This window comes from Ischnura elegans, chromosome 5, assembly GCF_921293095.1.
Source record: "Ischnura elegans chromosome 5, ioIscEleg1.1, whole genome shotgun sequence".
Taxonomy (NCBI): Eukaryota; Metazoa; Arthropoda; class Insecta; order Odonata; family Coenagrionidae; genus Ischnura; species Ischnura elegans.
Genome location: NC_060250.1, coordinates 45,527,590 through 45,552,409, shown reverse-complemented (window position 1 = coordinate 45,552,409; position 24,820 = coordinate 45,527,590). Strand labels below are relative to the sequence as shown.

The 24,820-nt window shown below is 37.5% G+C and overlaps 1 protein-coding gene and 1 long non-coding RNA gene across 3 annotated transcripts in view; one reads left to right on the top strand and one right to left on the bottom strand.

The window, feature by feature from the left end:
* The window catches only part of LOC124158809, a 58,843-nt gene extending 48,340 nt beyond the window's left edge, over positions 1–10,503 (top strand). For both annotated transcript variants that reach the window (XM_046534140.1, XM_046534142.1), the window contains 3 exons: positions 1,619–1,818; positions 6,466–6,852; positions 10,293–10,503. In XM_046534140.1, coding sequence (XP_046390096.1) covers positions 1,619–1,818; positions 6,466–6,825 — 560 coding nt within the window. In that variant the 3' untranslated portion in view covers positions 6,826–6,852; positions 10,293–10,503. The remainder of the gene's footprint in view (positions 1–1,618; positions 1,819–6,465; positions 6,853–10,292) is intronic.
* Positions 10,504–14,356: 3,853 nt separating this feature from the next.
* On the bottom strand, positions 14,357–24,035 carry LOC124158804. The gene is made up of 2 exons (XR_006864872.1): positions 23,338–24,035; positions 14,357–14,597 (listed from the first exon to the last, which is right to left on the bottom strand). It is a non-coding gene; the product is annotated as an uncharacterized LOC124158804 (long non-coding RNA).
* Positions 24,036–24,820: the final 785 nt, after the last annotated feature.

Genomic DNA, 24,820 nt, shown 5'->3' with positions numbered 1-24,820 from the left:
TAAGCGTGGGAGGCTAAATAAGAAAATAGGATATTAAGCTAGGAATAGGATATAACTAACTAAGCGGCTTTGCTGTCTCGTTTTGGAAGTTTCAGTGTCTAGGTAAAATATTTTCATTAAATTACTAGGTAAATTTTTTTCATAGGAGTGGGCCCTGGTCGATTTCATAGCGGCAAGGATGTACCCTATTAGAGTGTATTCCTATCCTTACACTGGAGGCGTCGTTGGGCTCATATCGCGGCGGCACCTCCATCCTTTTTCCTTCCCATTCCACTACCCTCCCCGGGGGCGCAGGCGTATCAGTTGAATAACTGGGTCCCCCGGTGCGTTGTAACCCTAAGAAGGCCCCCTTGGGTTTGCTGTTAAAGATAAAGCTGTTATGTTGAAAATACACTGTGACAACCATCTCGCATGCTACTTTAAATATGTGTGGAGAGCTAGCATATTTCACTTTTAATTGGAATATTTCACAAATACCTTTTTAGGTAGAGTTCTGAAGTCTCATATTAAGATGGTCGTTTCAGTGTAGAGTTTCTAAGTGAATTAACTTTCCAAGATAATTGACCATTAATTGCTTGAATGTTATCATTTTAATTTTTTCGTTCTAAGTGTCCCGTGGACTTAGGCGTTGTATTTTTTACAACCATTTGGCATTCTAACTTTAAAATAAAAGCCCAAGTTCCCCTTCCCGATACATTTTTGCGCCACCAAGAAGTTGGTTGTGAGTGCCTAAGTTAAAGTGAGATAAAGTGTCTGTGAAATTGCCGAAAAATTAAATTTTAAATTTGATTAAATATGTCTAATAAATTATATAAATTTAATGCATAAAATTGTTGTAATACTAAGGATAATACCGGCCAGTTTGAGAGTACCTGCGGCCTCGTCAATCTCATAAACACTCAACTGCTGTAATACGATTTAATTTAGACAACTGTAGTTTTCTATAGCTCACTAATGAAGAAAAGTAATAAAAAAATAACTAAACAGATTTATGGAAGTCATCACATTAAAGTTTTGACGTGATATTTTTTATGAATTGTCACCAGTTATTAGTCAATCTCAATCAGACTAGGTTATCAATTCATTTACATTGATAACGGCATAACGGTATCGCAAAGAACAGAGGAGAACCGAGCCTTGTTTCTAGAATGTGCGATGCAAACCATTTACATTTCATATTTTTTGAAACCTTGAACGAGCGAATTTTACCATGTTAAATAGCATTTAGTGTGAGCGCTAGTGCGAATGTCGGAACTAGTGAATATGAAATAGTACCTTCTCTCGTTTTACCCTTCTGTAATGAAGACTTCGGTCTCTTTTTACTGTTGGAAAATAATTAGTGTCCTAGTAAGAATTCTTCGGTATTTAGAATTAGTTATTGCCACTCCAAAGACATCTGTATCCGAACTTAGATCACCATAGCCACCGAACCTTCGGAAAATATTTAGTAGAATGAACTCGGCCCCTTGGTTGTATAGATAATCTTCAATTGATCTCAGTTAAAAGTTGCTTTTCCATACTTACGTTTCTTAGTGTAAACATATCCGATACGCATTGCACTTAAAACCTATCGTAGAAAATTGAATCCTAATGGTCGATTCAACCCTCTTTTTGATAGGAGGCAACGAAGGTGTTCCTGTTCAAAGCGTCGCTTGTGATGCATTGGGTTTGTTGAAGCAAGATATTTCTGGTAGGCATTTAAACCTAGTCACATCCTTTTTGGATCTGTTGTATACTGTGTCAAAAAATGCCCGTTTTTCTGAACTTGGAGGGCCATCTGTTGCAGCAACACTTCTTCCAGTTGTATTTCAGCTACAGGTAAGTGATGGAATAATTACTATATCTACGAGTTAAGTCTAAATGACAAAAAAGTGCATTTGATATGAAAAGTGGATATTTAATAATAAGTATTCATTAAAATATTATATTCTTTTAGAGTTCTATTTTCATGATTGGTCTTGGAAATCCGTAATTATATTCGCCTAAACATTATTGAAGTACGAACCTCAGCAGCGCCGTCATATTATGTGCTATCATTTTTCTGTAACGAAATTTTGCCCGAATTAATATTGTCCATCTATCAGGTACTGGAGACTTATATTTCTCATGCTTAGTTACTTTATGTTTCATATTTTAGTTCTTAGTCATGTTTAAGTTGCATTACTAACTAATTAAGAGTCGTCATACGGATTACTTAAAAAAAATCCCATCGCGTTGTAGGGCCATCTGTTTAAGAACACTTATTTAAAGATTGTTAGCTATTTGGCTGAGTTTATTAGTTTTTGAATAATTTCCCTTTTCTTTTCATCCGATTACTTTTTTTCTTTCGATGAAGAAAGAATGATAAATTAGAGCGAGCAATCAGTGACTATCTTTGAAAGAATGAGGTTTCTTGGTTGTATTGCGTTTAGTTTCCTATTTTAATAATTAAATTAAGATAATAGCCCACTCCTATAGTTATTGAATTGAATTATTTATCATTATAGTCATCATCTTTTAGCATCTTATGAAAAATTTAATAATTACATCAGAGATTGTCTGGAAAGAATATTTTCCAAGGGGAATAGTTGCTCAAATAATACATGCAGAATACAGAAGTACACTGAGGAGTGCATTGAAGTAAAGATAAAATTTATTTATTTAATTAACGATATAACGCTTCAATAATTTTGTATTCAATTCAGGGTGCTAGAACTCGTAAACCACGGAGCTGATTTAGAAATTGGAAATGGCCAATTAAACAAACCCAAATATTAACAATGCCATGCAAAGTGTGTTTGTATGCTGTGTAAATTCTGTTGACTTTGGTGACTTTCGTTTTTCTTTCATCCTCATATCGATTCTGTTGCTAATTGAATTAAACCAGAAGCTTTCCTTTAGGAGAAGTCACTAATTAAATTGTATAAATTCCAAGCAAAAATTAGGATTATCTCTTTGCTTGAGAACTCTGAACAAATAATTTAAGTAGTAATTGTAAACGGGTAAACTGGTCACCCCGTAATTAGCTAAAATTTATTCTCTATTTTTCCGGTTTTTGGTTATTCATCAACCTCGTTCGTCAGTATGCGGTTTTGTCAACATAAAAGATATAAAAGTTTGAATTACTCGAGCACTGCCTCTTCAGAGTTTCACTTCTACTTGGGCGCAGCCGAAATCTGTGCCTCACATAAAATTCCTTGTTTAGATTCATTTTTGCGAAGCAAGTTGTAAAAGCTAACTGTCTATGGACCCTTACTAGTGAAATAGAAAAATCAGTATCGTAACTCAAAAATTTCAGCTTAAAAAAATAAGCGTCAAAAACGTTAGCATTATTATCTTAATCGCCTTTTTCTTTCGTGTGACAAAAGTTGAAGAATGAGGAACTTGCATGGGTCGTAGATTGCTCTAAAAACTATTTTGAATAAGTCAAATGGATACATTAGGTCGCAAAAATACCTTCAGTTTCTCCATTCAACATCAAAAGAAATAAAAAAATTGCATTTAAAATCGAGAAAAATTTCTCTGAGCCGACCACTGCGCGAAGACACCCGAGCGTTGCCGAGGCCAGGCGTGACGTCATAGGTGCCTAAACAACCGTAGGGAGTAGGGAAATACGCTGAGCGCATGGTGTAAAATTTGTTTTGAGGGAGTATTTAGCCGCTCATCGTCATTTTATTTTGTTCTGTTATTCTTGGGCAAGTTTTCCTATTGCTATTGTGCCTAGATTATTTCTTGGGATATTAATAATGCGGCATCGGGATGATGAAGTACAAGCGTTTCACTTCGTTTGTTTTGGTTATCAGAAAAATGGATGATAACGTTGCCACTCGTTCGAATAGTACACCTGAAATTCATCTACGTCTACATAATACCCCGAAAGCCGCCTAAAAGGCGTGTGGCATGGGGTGTTAGGACACCAAAAATTGATGCCACGACCCTCATGGAATTTGTTGAGACAAATTATTGCTATACGTCGGCGGCAAATCGAGTTGTAAAGGAAACTTGTAATACTGGAGGATAACGATCGTAAGCTGTGCTGTTGACATTAGAGTAAGCTGTGCTGTTGAATTTGGCAACGCCGGATTAACGGAGAAGGTAGTCCTATCCGTCCTACGGTACGAATTCACAGCAAAACAGTCTGCACACAATCCACATGTGAGATCGCGAATCGGTTCCGCTGCCAACACACACAAACAAGCTACAACCTATTTCAATAATATAGGTAAATCCATAAACAATATTCTAGCATATACCATAAAAATATAGTGGGGAATAGGCAAATACTCTTATCAAAAACTGGATGTCACTATCACATTCTTATATTCATCACGTACAACTTACAATAACAGAACTCGTTATGATGAATACAACTATTTATTCACTGATTTAAACCCTTAAATCAGCCCACACAAGTGACATTTCTCACTACTATTCGTTGAAATAATGGAATAACAAACTTCACACACAGTCTTTATTTCAATAGCGTGATCGTGAAATGTCGTATCTACGGTGAACAACGGAGATTAGCACGCCACTGACAATTTTTACACTACTGTTAGATATTTATCGATAGCGTAATAGCACTTTTTACAATTCAATCACGATGGAACACTGATAACTCTTGGCCGATATTTTTCAACCTTGTCAAACTTTGTGCATTACAACCACTGGCACTGTGATTATTAGCAGTAGCTTGACGGGAGATGTCACGTTGAAAATAACACTATTTTGGCACAAAAATGTTCCAAGATGTCTCCAATCAGCGAGCAAAAGTTGCATTGACTGGAATTCACCCCATAATACAAGCACAGACAGTCCTAAACCACGAATTCTCCGGTACCTACGAATAAACGGATGAAGTTATTGTATATAAAAGCTAAGCGGACATCAGTAAACATCAAAATCGTTCTAATTACATACTTAAATGAATGATATGCCGTCGATAACATCAACTTACAATTAACGTATCCCCCTTCCAATGGCCGTGGCTCAGACTCCTACAACGATGTTATTTAGGTATTATCAAATTTTTGGTTTAACTGCTCCAGTTTTATATTTTATGCCCTTACTCAGATATTAATATTATAAATAGTGCAAAATACGAGGGCTTCCAAGCCTCTATCGTCGGATATTTATCTTTAAATATAAAATAATCAACACGTCTAACAAACGAAGCTCTCACAACTGCTGGCAACTATTACAAACAATCACAACAATAGCTTCGCGTGATGTTTAGGCACCTTTGACGTCATCGAGGCTTCGTCGGCAGTGGCATGGGGGGTGAGGGAGTTTTTCCCGCGCTTTAAAATTCGTTATATTTATCATTAAATATCTCGCGAACGAAAACTCACATTTACATGCGGTTTTCTTTGTTGTATTCAGAAAATAATTTTCTGTCCGCCTATGAAATAAAAAAAATTCATGCAAGTTCCCCATTGGGTTATTTTTCAGCTCGGTGTAATTTATAATTTAGGATTTTATTGGCTAATTTTATGTTTAGGTTTTACACGAATTTGAATCGTGGATTATCTAGCGGCCAATGATGACACGAGATTTTTATGCTAATGACTAATGCCCAGAATCTGTAATTCTACGCATTTATGTGAATTTCAATTTAGAATGTGTGTGTATATAAAATTGGAGGATAGATAAAATTAGAAAGCACATTTTCAAAGTCCGTAGGTTATTGATATTTTTAGATTAGTCCTAATAATAAAAGAAATAATTTAGAGACGGACAGCTATGCTAAACTAGCTTTGTTCCATTCCGGATCATGTCTATTAATTATCGCGAAGGTTTTTGCGGATTTTGTGGAATGGAATGTTCTGCATTTCTAGATTTTTCCACCGTTGAAATGATTGTACCTGGATGGAGAACGGTGAAATCCAGAGAATTATTTCCGTTCTGGAAATAGATTCTTCTTCTTTCCTTTTCACAACTCTGGTATGGAGATGTGCTTGAGACTTGATGGGTATCTCTATCTCATTTGAAACTTCCTTTGGCCATCAGTATTTCATTGCAAATTCCCTTTCTCTGAGTAAGCAGTTGATAGCCCTATCGTTATTTTTGTAATTTGATTGATATATCCTGGCGGCGACTGATATATCCTATATGATCCTGGCGGCGGATAAGTAGGTGGTAATAAAAAAATGAGTTTTATTTTAAACATAAATTACCTTTAGACGTAATGATGTCCAATTTTATATCCAAATATTTGTTTAGTTAAACTCGATAAATATATTTATTTTTCTTTCCTTTTCATATCCCCGATACAGAGACACTTAGGTACTTTGGTATACGAAAGAGATTGCTACTTTAGTGGAGAACTTAATTCATTGCGTTCCTTACAATTCTCCTCTTCCTTAACAATCAATTCCATTTAGACCTCCTTTATCCAAGTACATCGCTTCTAATTTTCTCATTCTCCAATTAACTAGTTAATAATGCTGTAGTTCCTTAAGTAACTGGAAGGGTTTTCCTTCTTAGGCGGAAGATGTGTGCAGGTGGCAGAATTCAGCGGCCATCTTCAGTGAGCTGATCACCATGGCTCCAAAGTATTTCAGCCGTGGCCCGCCAAATGCTTTGAGAGAGGGAGATGACCGGTCCATCGCTCCGCAGGCCACCCCATCGGAGGTGTCACAAGTATCTCAAGGGCCCGTCATGGATGCCGTCCTTCCGGGACAGGGTGCGACTCCCGGTTGTAACTCACGGAGGAGACAACGGAGGCGATCGCATAGGCGCTGCGCTCTGCCCGATATGGGGGAACCGGACGTCCCAGTAGCCATCAGGGCTCAGGTGCAAGGGATCCTGCACCCTGCATTGGCGGCAGCACACCATCAATGCTGATTTTAGTGTTCATCTCTTCCTGATAAGGTAAGCATTTAAGATTTTCCTCTCTTAATCCTTCCCGCGATGCATGCTCACTTTCGCTTGTTCTTTTATTAGGTTCTTCACCGATTGCGAAGGTGAATACAATAAAAATTTCAATGCAGGTTTCCGTGGAGTCTCTGTGTGAATGAAACACGTTATGTTTTAATGAAGTAATACGAATAATCATTATTGCGCAATTTTAAAATGTAATAGGTTTTTCAAGATTTCTTTTCGATATAGTTTCTTTCGAGCTTCCTTCCGAGTGTATCCATCACTTCAGACTACATTTGGCCAGTGTTCCAACTAGCTTCTTCAGGTATACTTTAGAGAGCTTCACACTCTCAGGCGATTCTCTGAGGAGCAATAGTATTTGGTTAGGGCAGTAGATGGTGTATCATGTTGTTATTTTCCAAAAATAATTATAATATGCCCATTTCCAGTGAAGTAGGCCCAAAAATATGGATGGTACGCTTGCGAAATATTTTTCAAAGTTATGGAAACGCGGGAGGAAATCCGAAAGACCACATCATATTATAAAGATGAAATATATCAGAAAGAAATCGAAATGTATTCCAATGTATAACGATTCAATGATGGCTCTTTGTAATGCATACCTACTTCATTAAAGCATAATGTGTTTTTTGGTTCATTTACTCTGCCAGCATTTAGTTTCCTTTTGTCAATGAAAATCTGTAGTACGTATTTCGCTAGCTATTAGAAAACATTCAGGTACTTAAAAACGATCGCTTAATTTTATTTAAGTTTTGGCAATTTCAACTTTCTAGTAGTTTGATGAGGTAGTTCATCGGTAATGTCGTTTAATTCCTTTTTTATTTATTTTTATTGTCCTCGAAGGTATACTTTTTACATTCGTACTATAGATTTCTATCCTCGTATCATAATTTTCAGAAACTAAAAAATTCAAATTTTAATGAGAACACGAAGAGAAATCTCGTGAATAGCATGTGCAATGTGCATAGTTTTCTACGAGTTCTCATAGTTTCCATGGAATTAGCATTTGAGAAAAATGTATTGATTTCATGCAAACTTCGTCGATTCCGCATTCGATGTCAGAATTTTACTCGTTTGAGAGTTCTAGTAGGAGTACCTCTCTTTTGGCTTTTTAAGCATGCGGTGTATTGGGCTTACAATGCAATTACTGGATTAGAATAAGTTTTTGAGAAAATGAGTGCCACAAAAGATTGCTACGACGCCTCTATAGCTCGGCAATTCACTGCCATGATGATAATTCCCTTGGACTGAATATAGAATCACTGGCCTGTAGCTTTCTTGGCCATCTAGTTAGCCAGATAGGCTGGGCTTGCTAAATTATCCGAGATTCTTTGGTATCATGGCAATTTTATGAGGGTTTATCGTACTAGTTGTTGTGCTCATTGTAGCGCTTGGGAGGTAGGACTTCAAGAAAACCATGGCAAAACCTCTTACCGGACGCTAAAACCTTATTAGGCTTGAATTTTGGTTATTAAAAGTCACTTCACCTCAACATATTCCCGTTAAAGTGCCACTTTAACGGGAATATGTTGAGGTGAATCAAATCTGTCGGGTTCTCTTTGTGAGTCTACATTCCTCAACCATATTCTGCTAGAATGAGCTATAGCTCTGGCTAGTGGATAGAAAGTGGCATAAAATGTGTTTAGTTCCATCAGCTTACTCAGAGGAAAGAGCTATTATTATGAAATGTTAACCAAGGCCGTTGGAAAATACACGTTTATTATCACACATTGAAGGATATTATCTAACCTTAAAAGAATTATATGGCCATTGCTGCACTGGACACTTCCTGATGTCTTTCTATACTGCACACATCACCGAAAATCTTCACCTTTTTGTAGAATTTGAGCATTTTGAACTCCTGCTTTATCTTAGGTATCAATTACTTACGCTTGTCACCTAATTTACGAAATCTGAGACTGTAAAGTGAAAATTTTCATCGTATGTAAGGAGGTTTGCATGTTGTTCGTCGTAAGAGGTGTGAATGGTTGAAGCTGAAATGTAAACGAAAGGTGGGGAATCACAAAACAGATCAGAGGAGTCACTTTACTTCTCTCCAGCGAAGCTCTTGCAAAGGGTATAGTGCAGCGATCTGAAATGCTGAGCGTACATCGCCGGTTCTTTATAACTCGCTACATCTGGATAGGCAAATGGGAACTGCTTTAAAATAAACAAGTATTCCGCTAAATAACCATCATTTTACTTGGATGAATAGAAGTATGGAAGGTAATAGCACAAGCTTTCGTGGACGCTTGAAAATTACTAATACCTACCTGCTAAAAAGCCTCTATAACTTTAAGCAAAAAAAGTATGATGATGGTCTGAGCGTATGCAAAAATTGTGCTCACTACCCAGGCTGGCCTAAGAATCTATCTTCACCCTCTCTCAGCGATTCTTCTTAGCCTTGTGAGAATTCACGGTATGATTCACCCGTGTATGAAGAACTTTTGAGTATTATTCCCAAAAATAGAAGCATTCGCTTGAATTTATTTTCTTGCGTAATTTTTTTTTTTTTTTTTTTGAAGTGTTCATCGCCAAAAGAACGTTTTAATCTCCAAATTCTTTGTCTATGGATAATGACTTTCTTTAAATATTTTGGAGGAGCTCTGATCTTGAAAACTATATTAGTTTAAAAAAATTATGGGTTCACGTAAACAGCCAAAACATTCCAAAATTTTTTAGGTCTGTCATTTGTAATTTCCTTTGTACTTTTAAGTAAAAATTATTTATTCGAAGATTTTCATTTTATGACGGACTTCAGTCGAATTGAAAAATATTATGCTTAGAATTCCTGGTATTTAAATCGTACCCATGGGTGCTAATCGCCATGAAGTGGCTTTCTACCAATACGGAAAGAGTTTCATTGCTCTGGGCGGTATATATATGATCTTTTTACGACGTTTTCGCTTTCTCTGACCTGTTTGCAGCTTATCATAAAGTGAATTTGATTCAAATTTTCACTATAATTTTATCGTAATATAGTGTGTACTGTTCATTTACATATTAGCTTTCATCCGCAGAATAACAACTGTGGAATAGCATCATCATCATTATCAGATGTGTGGAGAAAGTTCCTCGATGAAAACGTGCTTCTTATGTGCCCATTTTTTCCAGCTGAGTTTCGCGATGTTTTTATTACTTCTCCTCGGATGTAAAGAGTAATTCTCTAGAGTTGTTCAATTTCAGACATTTATCGTTTCGTAGAATGCGCTACCATCTCATTATATCCGAAACGATTTGAACAAACTCCCTCTTATTTGTTTTCAGCGGATCCCTCTCTCTTAATTAGAAATTTAGAAGCAATGTATCTATAATGTATCACTTCATTATAATTTCGTTATCTCCTCTTTGCCTGAGCGCTTTTTAATCGCTTTATGTTTATTATTAGAATGAAATTAATTTAACTCTGAACCTGAACTTTGCATTTTCAGAGTTTGTGAAGTTGCTATAAAATGTTGAAATGAAAAATCTCTGCCGGGGAAGTTAATTTTATCCATCTGTGATTGCGATGGACCTTTTTAGCATGGATGAGTTGCATTTGAAACTCCTGTAAAATTTTACTTATTAATGCTCAAATTGAAGTGATGTCTGAAATTCTATGTGTATCAATTAGTATATCAATAAATAATATAAAAAGAGAAATTTATTTTATTTTTTCATTAAGATTCGTTGACGTGATTTACCATTAGCGGAAAATTAAGGGGAACGCGTGGATAGATTTCGTAGAAAAATAAGTTTATTGATTGATCGTTGTCGCTAATAAAAATATAGCTACAAGATAAAAATTAATGTTTCCCCACGTTTATTTTCTGGTGTTGATAGTCAAGAAATATAAATTTATTGATAAAAAAGTGTATTTTTCGTATTATTTATGTAGTTGATTTGAGATACAGCATGTTCCTCAACATTGTAGAGTTATGGATATTTGGGGTTTGTTCTTTTTCATCTGTCCTACGTGCGGACAAGAAATGCGCGTCATTAAGCATTTGTTGAATAAATGCAGCTAAGGTTTCGCTCAAAAATGTGCGAATAAATATGCTACGCCCGAATTATTTTCCCATGTACTCAAGGGAATCCAGTGCTTAACTTCATATGGTGGTTTTCTGTATGGTGGACCAAGCGTGAAAGACACGAATGGCAGAATCCTTAATTGTGCTGTGGATCCTGGAATCCCCGTGCGGTCATTGTTCGCCCACTGAAACGTCCAGCCAGCTAATTCTGGAGAACCGAATTTGCCATGGTTATTGAAGCATTCATTGCCGTTTATATTAGCACTTAAAAGATTTGAAACCGGAAATCTTGAGTTGTTTCCATTCCCTCATTGATTCAATTTCTTATTTTTTCTAACTGGTTTTCTTCTTCCATCTTGTTCGCGTTCAACGATGCATGAGATAAGATCCTCTTTTCCTGAATCCCTTTGTTGTTTCCATTGCGGTAATAGTTCTCGCTTTACGCCCACGTCAACGCCATTCAATCGCTCCTTAGCTCGTAAGAGGATATCTCACCACCCCATCTCGACCGGACGTATAAGGTCGTATTTTGTCTTTTTTCCTGACGTATTACTGGTTTAAAAGTAACGATACCATATTGATGTTATCAGAATATCTTAAGTAAACCCTTCTCAACGTTTGCATTCATCTAAAATGAAAATTTTATTTCAGAGAGATTAATGAGATGAATTTATCTCGTGAGGTACTAATGATCGAAATATTTGTACCATCTGGATATATATCTCCTTCTTCGTAGTGTCAATCCTTATTATTTGGGTTTCAATCAACAAAAGCCATCATTTTTCTCCCGGAATGATACTTACATTTAAAAAAAAATACTATATAAATTTTAAAAGGGCTCTCATTTAATCTCGCCGTATGGCCAAAAAAATATCGTTGCAGAGCTTCTTTTCTTCATAAAAAATTGTCATAGGATATGCGCATCCGAAAAAAATGTTTTCTCCTTTAATTATGATTTGGAATTTTTTTATGAAATGCTGTAATTGCTGTAGCTGTAGTTTTAGACCATTGTAGATTCAGTCAGTATTAGTATGTTATATATATAGTATAGTCAGTATTAATATCATATTTGAGTTTTTGCCATACTTCGATATCCATCCCATAATAAATCGTCATCTAATCTTTAAGCTGCAATCCTTAATTGAAATAGATAATTGACTATGAGTTTTGCCCACAACAGCTTGGTTCTATTTCCTTGATCGTTTTCTAGATTTTAGTTGAGTATAATATTTTTATTATACTCCTTGATATATAAAGAAGTATTTTGCCTAAGTTTGGATAAGTATATGGAATTTATATAAAAAACTAATGGAAAGCAATTTACAGGCAGTCTGTTTTCCTTCAGTCTTGCCTTTCATACCTTCATTCACACGTCGCGTCGGCCGTAAACAGCACCACTTGCACGGTATGTACTTTAAGTTTATATTTTGTTCGATTGAAGATAAAATTTAATCCACTTAAATATATTTTTAATTTAATCTGACTTTGAAAAAGGAAAAGGAGCTGTAACATGTATTTTCTCGTAGGTATAAATCTCAACACCTTGTTTTAATCATTCCTTTTCTTGGCAATTTTTGAGAGGGCAACCTGGTAAAGAATCGAGAACTTTCTGCACCTTAGTTTATTTAGAGATCATTCTTTCCTTTCAGATATTTATACGGGAATCGTGCGGGCCTTTCCCTCAAAAAGGTCTCATGAGAGGATCTGTCTTTGGAAAAGGTGGGCTTAATTGATCCTATCACAGTTCAATGAAGGAACTAATCTTTTGAAGGAATGTCATTTGTTATTTGCCTTAAAGCACTGTATTTTTAATGGTGGTCAAATTTTTTCGCCGGCTACATGGGTTTTCTTCAACGATTATAGGCATGAGCGTTTCATTATGACTGCGGTAATTCAAAGGAGCATAATTTCTACGTAATAACTAAGAGATGGCACTTTTCCTCAACTGAAAATAAGCACGAAGAAAACCAAGATCTTAGTATGCAGCAGAAGAGAAGAAGTCAAGACCAACATTAAAATAGGGAGGCAAAAACTGATAGAGGTGGATGAATTCTGTTATTTGGGAAGCAAGATAACTAGTGACGGGAGAAGCAAGAAAGAAATTATCAGCAGAATAGCCCAGGCGAAGAGAGCATTCCACCAAAAGAGAGACCTGCTTACAGCGGGAAACTTAAATATGGAAGTAAAGAAATAATTCATAAGAACCTACATCTGGAGTATGCTCCTATACGGAAGTGAGGCATGGACAATGACCGCAGCGGAGAAAGCAAGGATAGAGGCCTTTGAAATGTGGTGCTACAGAAGAATGGTGAAAATCAAATGGATTGACCGAGTTAGTAACGAGGAAGTGCTAAGAAGGTTAGGAGAGAAGAGAAGCCTCATGAAAACCTTAATAAGAAGACGGAACAACCTTATAGGCCACATCTTGAGACATGATGGCCTGATGAAGACAATCGTCGAAGGGCAAGTGGAAGGCAAGAATGGAAAAGGAAGACCTCGGACAAAATATATGGAACAAGTAAAGAGAGATGTGAAAGAGAAGAATTACGCAGGTGTGAAAAGATTAGCTGATAGGAGAACTGAGTGGAGAGCTGCGTCAAACCAATCCTAGGATTGTTGACCAGTGATGATGATGATGGCACTTTTCCACGTATTTATTCATTGTTCTTGAGAATGACCTAAAGGTCATAACGCGTCCTAAGTTACTGAATAAATATGTTGAAAAGTGCCATCTTTTTCTGTTTAAGTCAAGATGCCCTTCCACTACCTCTCTCGTGCCTCAGTTACTTTCGAGCATAATTTTAACTATTTTAAGTTATGTTACTTTTCAGCATAATTTTAACTATTTTAAATTATTTCTCTCGCTGTAATCGATTTTTATATGCCATATTTAAGTATCTACGGTATTAGTTAAATTATAACCCTTAAGTTCAAGCCAAACCTCGAGAAATGTTCGAAAAATGCGTCTACCGTCATCATTAATTCATTGATTTTTTTCTTCAATTTGGTATACTTCTTGCGATTTTGTCTCTCTTTCTTCTTTTAGAGAGTAAATCTGTGATTGTCCGTCATTTGTTGAGGCGATGCAAGAAAGGCTTTGGTTTTGTATTAATGAAACTCTCGCTGAATTATTCCAGGCAATATGTGAACAATACTGTTTCGTATATTGGTGTAAATGTAACGGAAATTGACGATGGTGTTCCTCACATTCTTGTGAATATTCGGATAGTTAAAAATACCTCGGGTCGCATCGGGGACTTAAAATCTGCTATCTCAAGGGAATGGCCAAGGAAATAACTGAAATAGTGCTGAAACCTCTTCCTGTTTTGTATATGGTAGTTTCCTTCGTACATTTGCTCTGAAGCTTATATTTATGCGAGATTTATTACTTTTTGGTACTTACCTGTAAAATTATCTTTCATTTTTATATCTTGGTCTGGTCGTGACATTCTTCGCAAGCAGCTGGGCAATGAAATACGTTTTTAATATGTATTAATTTAATACATCGAATAGGATCACATCATGTTTGCAAATGCTGTTTAAATATCCAATTCGTTTGAAATACAAACTTAAAAAAACAATGGAAAAAGTTGTTCATGGAAATACAAATGGGTGGGAATATGTACAGTTGGGCTCCAAAGCAGTCTTTCCCCTCAACCACTCCCGCAGACCACAGACAGAACTCGCTTGTAGTATCAGCTATGTCTCAGGATTCTTCGTAGATATCTGAAAGAAAGAAACCATGAAAGTTTAGACAGATAAGGCTAGTGATCTCTCAGTAGCGTCAGTTATTTTGTCAATTAAACTAATATATTCGTATCTTTGGGATATCTTAATAATTAATTGGAATTTCGATCTTATTACCTAAGTTGATAAATACCAATTAATATGCAAAAGACGACGAATGCGCTTACTTGAAGGCATTAAGTGATATGTAAGTACAATTTCATTTGCTTATCTCTTGTATCATCCTAATCTCAAATAAATGTTTTTTTACTCTGTAAAATAGTTTATTAATCCTAATTCCACCGATGACTTCTATAATTTGTCCTTAAACATCCATATATCTACTTTTGCTTATCCCTTGCTTAACATTTAAAATTGAATTACATTTAGTTTCTTTCCTACCCCTCTTCTTGTGTTTCGTTGTAAGCGCCAAATTATATACTATCCATCATTTTGTTATAACTCGGCAGTGACACTGTGATATTGTTTGCATTCAGAATTTCAGACTCGAAAGGGCTTTGATAATTAGCAATGATTTTCGACGCAATCTCATGTCAGTCCGGTCGTGACGGTAGTTTTTATCGTAACAGGTGTGATGGAAGCCTGGAACCTAATAGCTTGGATTTCGTGTTTTCAACTAAAATGTTGGTTGCCCGATTAACTTAACCCGTATTAATTCTACAAGTTAACACATAACATTGCACAGACGCCCTGTGGATATACTTGATTTCCAACTAAAGGAACTCCTCGCTAGCTTCGAATGACTCCATGGATTGCATTTCCTACCGCTACTACCCTATCATAACCTCGGGGAATAATTCGTGCCCATCATGTCAAGACCACAGCTCCCTTCTTTCTTTCAAGCGTTCCAATCTCTATGGACCGGCAGGTTTAAAGAGCGTATAAGATTAGCAAGCTTGAATTTTCGAGCTTAACGTTGTCACTGTGTCGAAATGACTTCCTATTACTACTGTGAAATCGATTCTCCTCTAGTCCCGATCTCATTGATGAATTCCCAGGGTTCCCACTCAACCGTGAAAACCTTAAAACCGTGAATTAGCCGTGAATTTCCTCTACCGTGAAAAAACCGGGAAATAGCCGTGAATTTCGTCTTAAAACCTTAAAAAATCTCTCAATCTTGATAATAATACCTTCCCAGAAATTTTCATCTTCGTTCGTAGCTAGCGCACTTCTATTCATTGTGGCGAGCATCGTCGCATGCGGTCGCATGGGTCAGAAAAGCGTGGGAACGAATGTTGCCTGAAGAAAAAAACATCTTTCCCCAGCGCAGGCCTTTTCTCTCCCCCTCCTGAAATATGACACCACTTCTCATCAGCTTGTTTACTTTCCTCAAATGGCTTGGTTTCCCCTCCCTCGGTCACTGCTTAGTCCCCCTTCCACCCAATTAGCCTTCCCACTGGCTGCAGCGACCACTTTCGAAACTAAATCTAGATGGCCATTGTGTCGAAAAATTTGAACGTTTATTCAACACCCTCAATCCTATGACTGGAAGACCGCTAGCCTTGACAACCTGCCATGCGCTGTGGACACTACGCTCCCTGCGTTTGAACCGGGTGACAGCGAGCTTTCGGTGTGACGTTACTAATTCTCGCGCATTGCGGCCCTGAAAACGAGAGAAGATTTCCGCTTATGGCAACACAGCATTACACGATTGTCGCATGCGTCGACCTGGAACTTGCCAGTTTTACGTCGCAACCGGAAAGTTTGTGTGGAGTTATTTACTGTCGGTGGTGATCCAGTTCCTCCGCTTTGTGCTATCTAAGGTTATGCTGTTTGTTTGTGTCGTTAAAGCCTCAATGCCGTCGCGATATAAACTGCTACATAGTCTCACGAATACAAGGATCAAGAACTTTGCTATTTCCTTGATCCTTGTATTCGTGATATTATGGATTTCCACCAAGTTACGCCCTCTACGATTAATTATGCTACATAGTCGTTCCATTTTTTCCAGAGCAACGGTAAGAAGGGAACATGATTTGCCTCTGATTAGAGAGATCGATTCAGTTTTGGTTTCAGAGTATTACAATAGCAGAGAAAAGAAATCATTACACTGCCGCTTTCAAAAGAAAGTCGGTGGAACCTCGATCTATCGTTCCCGCATTCATCGTTCGCCGTTTCTGGTCCCAAATAAAGTTCCTTATAGACAATTTAATTTTTTCCCGCATCTATCGTTCCCCGAAGTATCGTTTCTCGCATTGATCGTTTGAAGATCGCGGTTCCGACGCAGAATTTTCCCGCATCCATCGTTTGACGAAAATGAGACGAAATAAATACAATGTGTCATTTATGGCTAATAACGACAAGCACGTAGTTGGAATCCTCTCCCAGAGATGGAACCACCATTGGGAGAAGCTCAGTGCCGTGGGAAAGTAACATTAGCGCATTTCCCAAGAGCCTTTATCCCCCTCCATTCACCATTCGCCTCCCCCCTTCTGACGCTTTCCTCTTCTTCAAAATAAAAACAGGTCCCAGCTCGCGCAGGGATCTTATTACGAAGACCTTAGCTTCGAAAAAAATATCGAGTTACACGAGAATAATAGAAACGTGTTTCGCGCTTCCCCCTCTTCTCACCAACTGACCTTTTTCAGCCTAACTGCTTCGAAGTTCCCAGTTTATGGAGGTCAACTGCTGCATGAATCACCTATTAGCCCAAAAGGTATCTAACAATGATATTCAGTAATTGCTATTATGCTTATATTAGATTGAAATGTTAGTAATTTGCACGTTAAAAAAACGAGACCACACATGACGTATTTTAAGCAAGGAAATAGATGGAAAAATACGATGGTGATTTTTGGCGAAACGCGATATCCTCGTAGCTGAGCTTACGGCAGTTAATTCGGCATTTTGTTCCGAAAACATGATACCAGGTTGTTATCAGTTATCAATTTACGATCTATACTACTACTAGTAGTCTCACTTGTCAGAGTTACTGACGAAGGGATATCTTCTCAGGATTTTTGTTCCTCCCTACTAACAATCCGAATTCATCTGATCATCTGGCGCTACGCTAATTAGAAAAGAATGGGCATCTTTAGGGTAAAAAATTTCATGGCGCAGTCATATGGTCACGATTCGCCCTCTGCAGTGTGCTCTGCGTACCCCCGTACGCGATAGCATCAGTTCCGAACTTCACCTCGTACGAGTGGTTCCCTACTTTCCGGGGTGGCTGGACTTCGAACCACCGAGTGTTTTCCATGTGGGTTTAATAAAGTCATTTTCACTAGTTTAATTTTAGTCGTCCTCCGACCATGGCCCCTCCGAAGAAACTATTGAGAACTTTAAGAGATGGACTGAAAATAATTGAACATGAAGAAAAGAATCCGGGCTAGATGCGCGTGAATATTGCAGAGCGCCTTGGGTTGTCCGCTAGCACATGACGGTAGGGGTGGGGGTAGAGTGAGCTACCTGGAGAAAACAAGTAGAGATATGAAGGCGAAGATCCAGGTGGGCGTGCCGCTGACGATTAACGCAACATTGTTCACGCTTTACACACTACCTCAATTATATTAAAAATATATTCATTAGACAGGAACAATTCAAGTAATTGACTATTTTTGGCCTTCGTGATCCATCTCACAACCAGTCACTGCACCGGCGAATGCGGTTGTTTTAGGCACAACATGCACATTACTCTCGTGGATACGTGTACTGGAAATGGTGTTTGATGGATAAGAATTTTTACATCTGACTGAAATCCATAATAGCAGTGTAAATGCCGAGTGGAGAGCAAACATTCAGAATTTTGAAAGAGATATGGGTCGAATCAACAATATGACGTATGTGTCTTGATAAAGTACTACTATTCCTGTTATTATCTAAAATATTGTTTTGAAACCTTTAATGAATTTCTTAATTACTCGCCAAAATCCTGCGTTTCCTGGGACATAGGCAATCTAGCAAAAAAAATTAAGCATTGATCGTTTTTCCGCATTCATTTTATAATCGTATCGTTATTAATAAAGAACAATTGTCCCCTAGTGGAGTTCCAAAAAAGGAGGGTAGTCTTAGAATCGTGTTCGTCTTAGATTCGTGCTAATACGGTGTATGAAATTGTTTTTCGATTTATTATGTTCTATTAGGAATTTTCATAAAATATTTTTCGCTTAATAAGAAAGAATCAATTTATTATATTCTATAAACAATTTTAATAAAATATTTTCCGTTAAATAAGAAATATTGGGGTGGGGGAAATTCGGTTACTGTGCAGTAATAACAACGTGCGCAAAAAACAATCTCTCAGCGAGGAATTAAAAAAGGACCTCGAGTGTCCGGACGGAAGAAGGTTCGAAGGGTATTCGGCGTCCGGGCAAGATCGCGGTTGGGCTGGTCCTTTAGTCGGCCCTGAATTTTGCAAACGATAGATCACGTCATAACAGATATCACTTTTCATTGCGGCGTTAACATTCACGGCGTTTTTCGCGTACGTTAATTTTCTGTTGATATACGGCCAGTGATTTTCTTATTGTTGGCTTATTAACGGACCGTGAATTAAGCAAAATTGAGACCGTGAAAACCTTAAAAAAACCGTGAAAACGTGAAAAATAACCGTGAAAACCTGGAAAAAGCCGTGAATTTCATTGTTCAGGTAGAGTGGGAACCCTGATTCCAGTTGTTCAAGAATATAAAAATGGCATACTAATTGATTAAATAATTGGCTGTATTCCTTCCGAACTTGGCGTCAATTTCTTTTGAAGATTGTAATGTTGGACATTTGATGGTAGGTTCATGCATTATTAATAGATCAGAATTATTACTCTCCAACAATCCAATAGGACTACTTTTAAGTTTGAAGGTATTTGAAATTGCGTTAATACGTATTGTAATTTTACATCGGTATAAAACTAATTTCATGTTTATTTTTAGTTTAGTATTTATCGAGTTCGATGATCTCCTCAATGCTTAATCCATTGTATATACTATACTGTAAATACTCTTAATTAAGAATGTAAATCTGGAGTTATTTTTATGCTCATTTAATGGCAGAGATAGAGCCCATTTGGTTTCAACTTTTTCGGAAGAGTTGGTCTTCATACTATTTCAAGGAAGCTAAAAAAAGTGATAAGATTAATTATTTAATGAAGTATCGCAAAAGCGAAGGAAGCGAGGCACGCGCTGTAAACTGTAGCTATAACTGTAACGCTAACTGTAGATAGGTGTGTAAAAATAGAATAAGAATTTTAGGAGTTATGATTTATTTGGCAGTTCCAAGAGCAATTGAATCCCTCAAATGACTCGAGTAGAACTTGCCTCCACAGATAAAGTTAAGTAAATAAAATTGAATACACCAAAGGATGAAGTTCGCCATGAAAAAATATTTGCCTTAGCCGGGATTCGAACCCGGATCTCCCGATTGCCGGTCAGGCGTGCTACCAGTTACACCACCAATCCATCTTCTCAGAGCGAACTTCGGGATGGGTTTTACCAAACAAGATGTTGACGTCACAAGTCCACACTGTGGCACATGTGGCACTAAATAAAATTGTCCCTCACTTCATACATGTGTTAAAAGTTTGGGAGGGTTTCATATCATATGATTATGGGAGGGGGGATTAAGTCTTGCTTGAGGAAGTTGACACCTCAGCCTAAAGCATTACGCAATAACATGGATAAACAAGGACATGTTGGATCGGTTTTTGAACCCAAGAGGTTATAGGGGAGTTGTGTCTTTTTTACGCACTACGGTGGAAAGAAGCACCTCTGTTTTAAATGGAATACATTAAAGATTTTTTGCGATTGAACGAAAAGGTCAACTTTCGCGTGGGATATGGTGGGGAGATAATTGCTTAGAAAGCGAAAGATATTCGAGTTTACCTGATTTTTTTTTGTTTTCACGTCACTGGAAGAGACGAGATCAAAATTGGGACGTGCGTCATAATTTGGACCGCCAACTCTCTCCGTGGAGGCAAGTTCTATTGGAGTCATTTGCGGAATTCATTTTCTCTCGGCCAAATAAATCGTAACTCCTAAAAATATTCCGCGACGCGAACCTTGTTCTGAGCTTTGATTCATGATGCAGTAGAAATTGTTTCCTTCAACATCAGTTAGATTCACGGAAGAAAAACTACAGACTTAGCTAATCACGGAATCAATCCATGTATGACCCGTACCTGCTCACCATTACCTCATTTGCTGCAACCCTGGTCGTATTTATATTTCATGCTAAACATATTTATATTTCATTCCGGTAATTTCAAGATGACGTGATATTTACTCATCTGGCCTCTCTGCGGCGGAAATATGAAGAAGCAAAAACGGCGAATTTGACACATTTACCTAATACTTCAAATTTTTAATTGTTCATAGGCTGCTCTATTTTATCTGTCGAATGCGAATGAATTATTATTTTTTGTTTGCTTTAGCATTTAAACGCCTCTCAAGTCGTGGCAATGGATCACATTTCTTACCTTTAGAATTGCATATCTTTTTCAATCAACATACTTAAGTTTATCCTTGGTAATTTATGTTCTTGGCTGAAAATTATGAGAGACGTAATTTTTTTCGATGAATTTATTTCGAATGGTCAGGGGAAAATTCCATGATTGGCCCACTGGACGTGTTGAAAGAATTTCATCCTATTAAGGCGTTATTTTCTTTTGGAGATTGCAAGCTTTTTAAGTTACGAATTATACACACTTCTTTACTGAACAACTCTTGTAATTTTCATGTATTGACTGTCGGAGAGAAGTCACAGCCGAGGTTAGTGCGTAAAATTGTGAACGGGTAAAAATGCTGAATCCAGGAGATGACTTGGACTTATGATATCAATGAATGTTGTGCTTGATTTATGTTTTTTATCTTTTTCTTAGTTTCTGCAAAACCGCAGCTCTGAACTTCCTCGGTCTGTGCTTGTAATTTGCATGTTAATTTATAAATAATAATCTACGATTATCAGTGAAGTTCTCACTGATAAAATTATTGCTTCAAAATATATAAGTGATATTCATTTGGAAAAATTGAGTAAAAAAAGGCCAAAAAATATGACTCCGTTTGCCATCGTTGTGACTAATTAGCCGAGAAATTTGTTGGTTCAGGAATATTTGTTATGTCGCCTTCGGCGAATCCTTAAAACGTTGGACGCCGTTAGTTTAGATAATCTATATTAATTGCAAACATCTTTTTTAAATATTTAATCTGTTTTCCATCCTGTTAAGATAGTTGAGTAATTTTCAGCTGAGTTGTTCACTGATATATATTATTGGGTCAAAGTTCAAGTTTGTATTTCCATTGTGTATTCATTCGACAGGTAACGTGAAATGTAATGTTTATTCAATAAGCCTGACAAAAATGCAGCGCTCTTAATTAACCTTTTGCTCTACGTGTTCTTAAAAAATATTGATGAAGCTTGAATATGCATACTCTGCACCCTGCGTAGAACTTTGAACGGAGCAGTATGGGACAGGTGAAGAGCAAACGCCCGCAATTTATGTTTTAAGTTCGTTTGAATGGCGCTTTGTAACACGTGTTCAATATTCTTGCGAAATATGGGAGTACGAATGACGAAGCATGTCTGCCCTACTTACTCGATGAATTGTGTATGAAACAGCAGTTTATATTTTGCATTGCTTATGGTAATTAGGTACGGTAACTGATATTCGCCAGCGTTTTCATTCGAAGTGTAAGAGGAACAGTGAGTTTGATTTTTTCCAAAGAAACCGTTCGCCAACTCTTTGAAATCTTCCGAAAGAATGATTGAATATTAATGAAATTATATTCTAGGTGGAAATGCAGTGACTTTGTTTTGATTCCTGTTCTTTGGAGGAATTCTGTACAAAGAGTTACGTTCCGTAACAATTAAATGAACCATTTTTCGTTTTCGGACTAAATTTTATGCTAGCGGTGGCATTATACAGTCAAATCAATTTAAAAAAAGTATATAAACGGTACCTATTACACCGTTGCCATTCGAATTATTCCGCTCTTCTGTGGAACGGCAAATCATTTCTCTTTTTAATTTTTCATTTTATTTTTCAGTTGAAGCATTCATTTTAAACGTTCAAATTATCGAGGCAGGTTCGTCATTTTCTCTTTTACCCTTATACAAAAAGCATTTGGAAATATGGAAGATTTTTTTTCTTATTGTGACGGAAATTTTTTTCTTCGGAGGAAAAAATAATTCCGAGTTTTCATTAACATATTATTAATCTGTCATCATATCCAATTTGCCAATAAATCTTTATTAATCTAGTCTTTGCCGTATAATTGATAATTATTTCCCATTATTATCAATGATATGGTTTAATCAAATCGTTTTGACTATTTGTCTCACAGGACTGAAGTTTTTTCATGCTAAAATGTAATTTATCTATTATTAAAGACTCTCATGGAAATGTATTACGCAAGGGGGGCCCAGAAATGGCAGGAAATGCTGAATAAGAGAGGGCTGAGACTGAATCTTCAACAGACTAATTTTACAAGTTTTTCTTATAACGGAAAGAGCCAGAATATTAAGAAAAAACTATTTTTCTTAATATTTTGGCTTCGAGAAATTAATTTAGGTCAATTGAAAGTTATCAAACCTGGAATAAATCAGCATGAAGTGTATAATTTTAAATATTGAGCAGAACAACAAGATATTTAAATTCTAAAAAATTCAGTCCAATCCGCTCTTGTGCGGGGCTTTAATTTTCAGGAGGAGAAAGCACCCCCGAAAGATTATGGGGAATAAATCTAGCGCAGAAATTCCCGATATCACATTCATCGCTCTACTTATCCTCACCTGGCCGACTCCAGGACGCGGCATTATTCACCCGTGACCATCCTGTGAGCACTCTCGCCCCATGCATAGGCAGCCGCGGGCTGGTACTCCGGCCCGCCGACCAGGATCTCGTCTCCGAGGCAGTAGCGGAAGAAGAGGAAAATCATGAAGGAGATGACGATGACGGTAAGCATTGTCTGGTCTGCCATGGCGCCCGCTAAGCTGCTAAGTATTCCGGTGTGAAAAGAAGTGCTGAGCAGACGAGGTCGCTCGAGTATCCTTCCGGACGTTGATTGTGGCTCTCTCTGCAGCTCAACGTGGATATCGGAAGGGGATGAAGTGTGCGGCTCACGAGCGTCGCCGTTGAAGGCTCTCCGAAGACTGACGGAAAACTTTCGGGGCACGGAGGCTGATGGTACGCATCGCGAGGGGAGGGTGCGAGGGGGGGGGGGGGAAGGAGTATGGGCGGTGAAAGCCCAGATGGCCCAGTTGCTTTCTCCAGAAGTTCTGGCGGGGTATGGGGTCGAACAAAGTCAGGTGCGGAGGAGTGGAGGGGCCTCTCTTCAGGTGAGAGACGGTGTCATCAGGAGAGAGAAAGAGCTGGAACATGGGCGGCAGTTGAGGCGCCTTGATAGAGATGCTGGGTAATGTTGGGTTCAGGGTTTTTCTGGGACAAGGGATGCATCGTCACATTCACGCAAGGTTTGAGGTCGTGGGAGAAAGGGAATCGGAATTTGATTTGAACGAGAATTTTAGCGAGAGTACATGAGCCACAAGTATCGTCGTGAATGCTATCATTGGATGCTCTTGGAAAATTAAACGTTTATAAAAATGCTGGAAATTTTTATAAACGTCTTATATGAATTTTTTTCCTATGGTGACGTAGACCGTGATCATCATTATACAGCAATGTGTTAAAACATTGCTAGTTGTGGTTACTATTCGTACAAAATTAGTAAAAAAACTTTGTTCCAAAAAAATTATGTCTTGGAAAGAGTGAATTGACGTATCCGATCCACTTGGAAAGTCACTATGAACTCACTATAATCCAACTTGATCTCCAACCCATCTACCCTCGACCAATATTTTCTGTCCTTTAAATCACTATCTGCTGTGGTTGTTGGTTTTTTACATCATAGATATCGTGAATTCTGATTTACTGCCTGAATAACAACTTTACTGTAATTAGTCAGTAAGTAGTAGAGAAATTAGTCATTGACTAAAATTCGTAGGGTTGAATCATACTGAGATGCGCTGATGAATATTGAGTGTTGAGAGAGGAAAAGTGGATCAGTTGTATATATGTAATGGGAAATTGAAGAAATTTTCTCATCTAATCGTCATCGCGGAATCTGGTTTTGGTTTTAAGGTTATGAGTTTAAAAACAGGTTTTCTAGACACATCGGATGAGATAACATTCTCGGTATTCAAGGTAGAGTGGTTGGACATATAAGATGAGGAAATGCTGAAATAGAGGGAATCAAAGAGAAAGTAAAAGAATGTG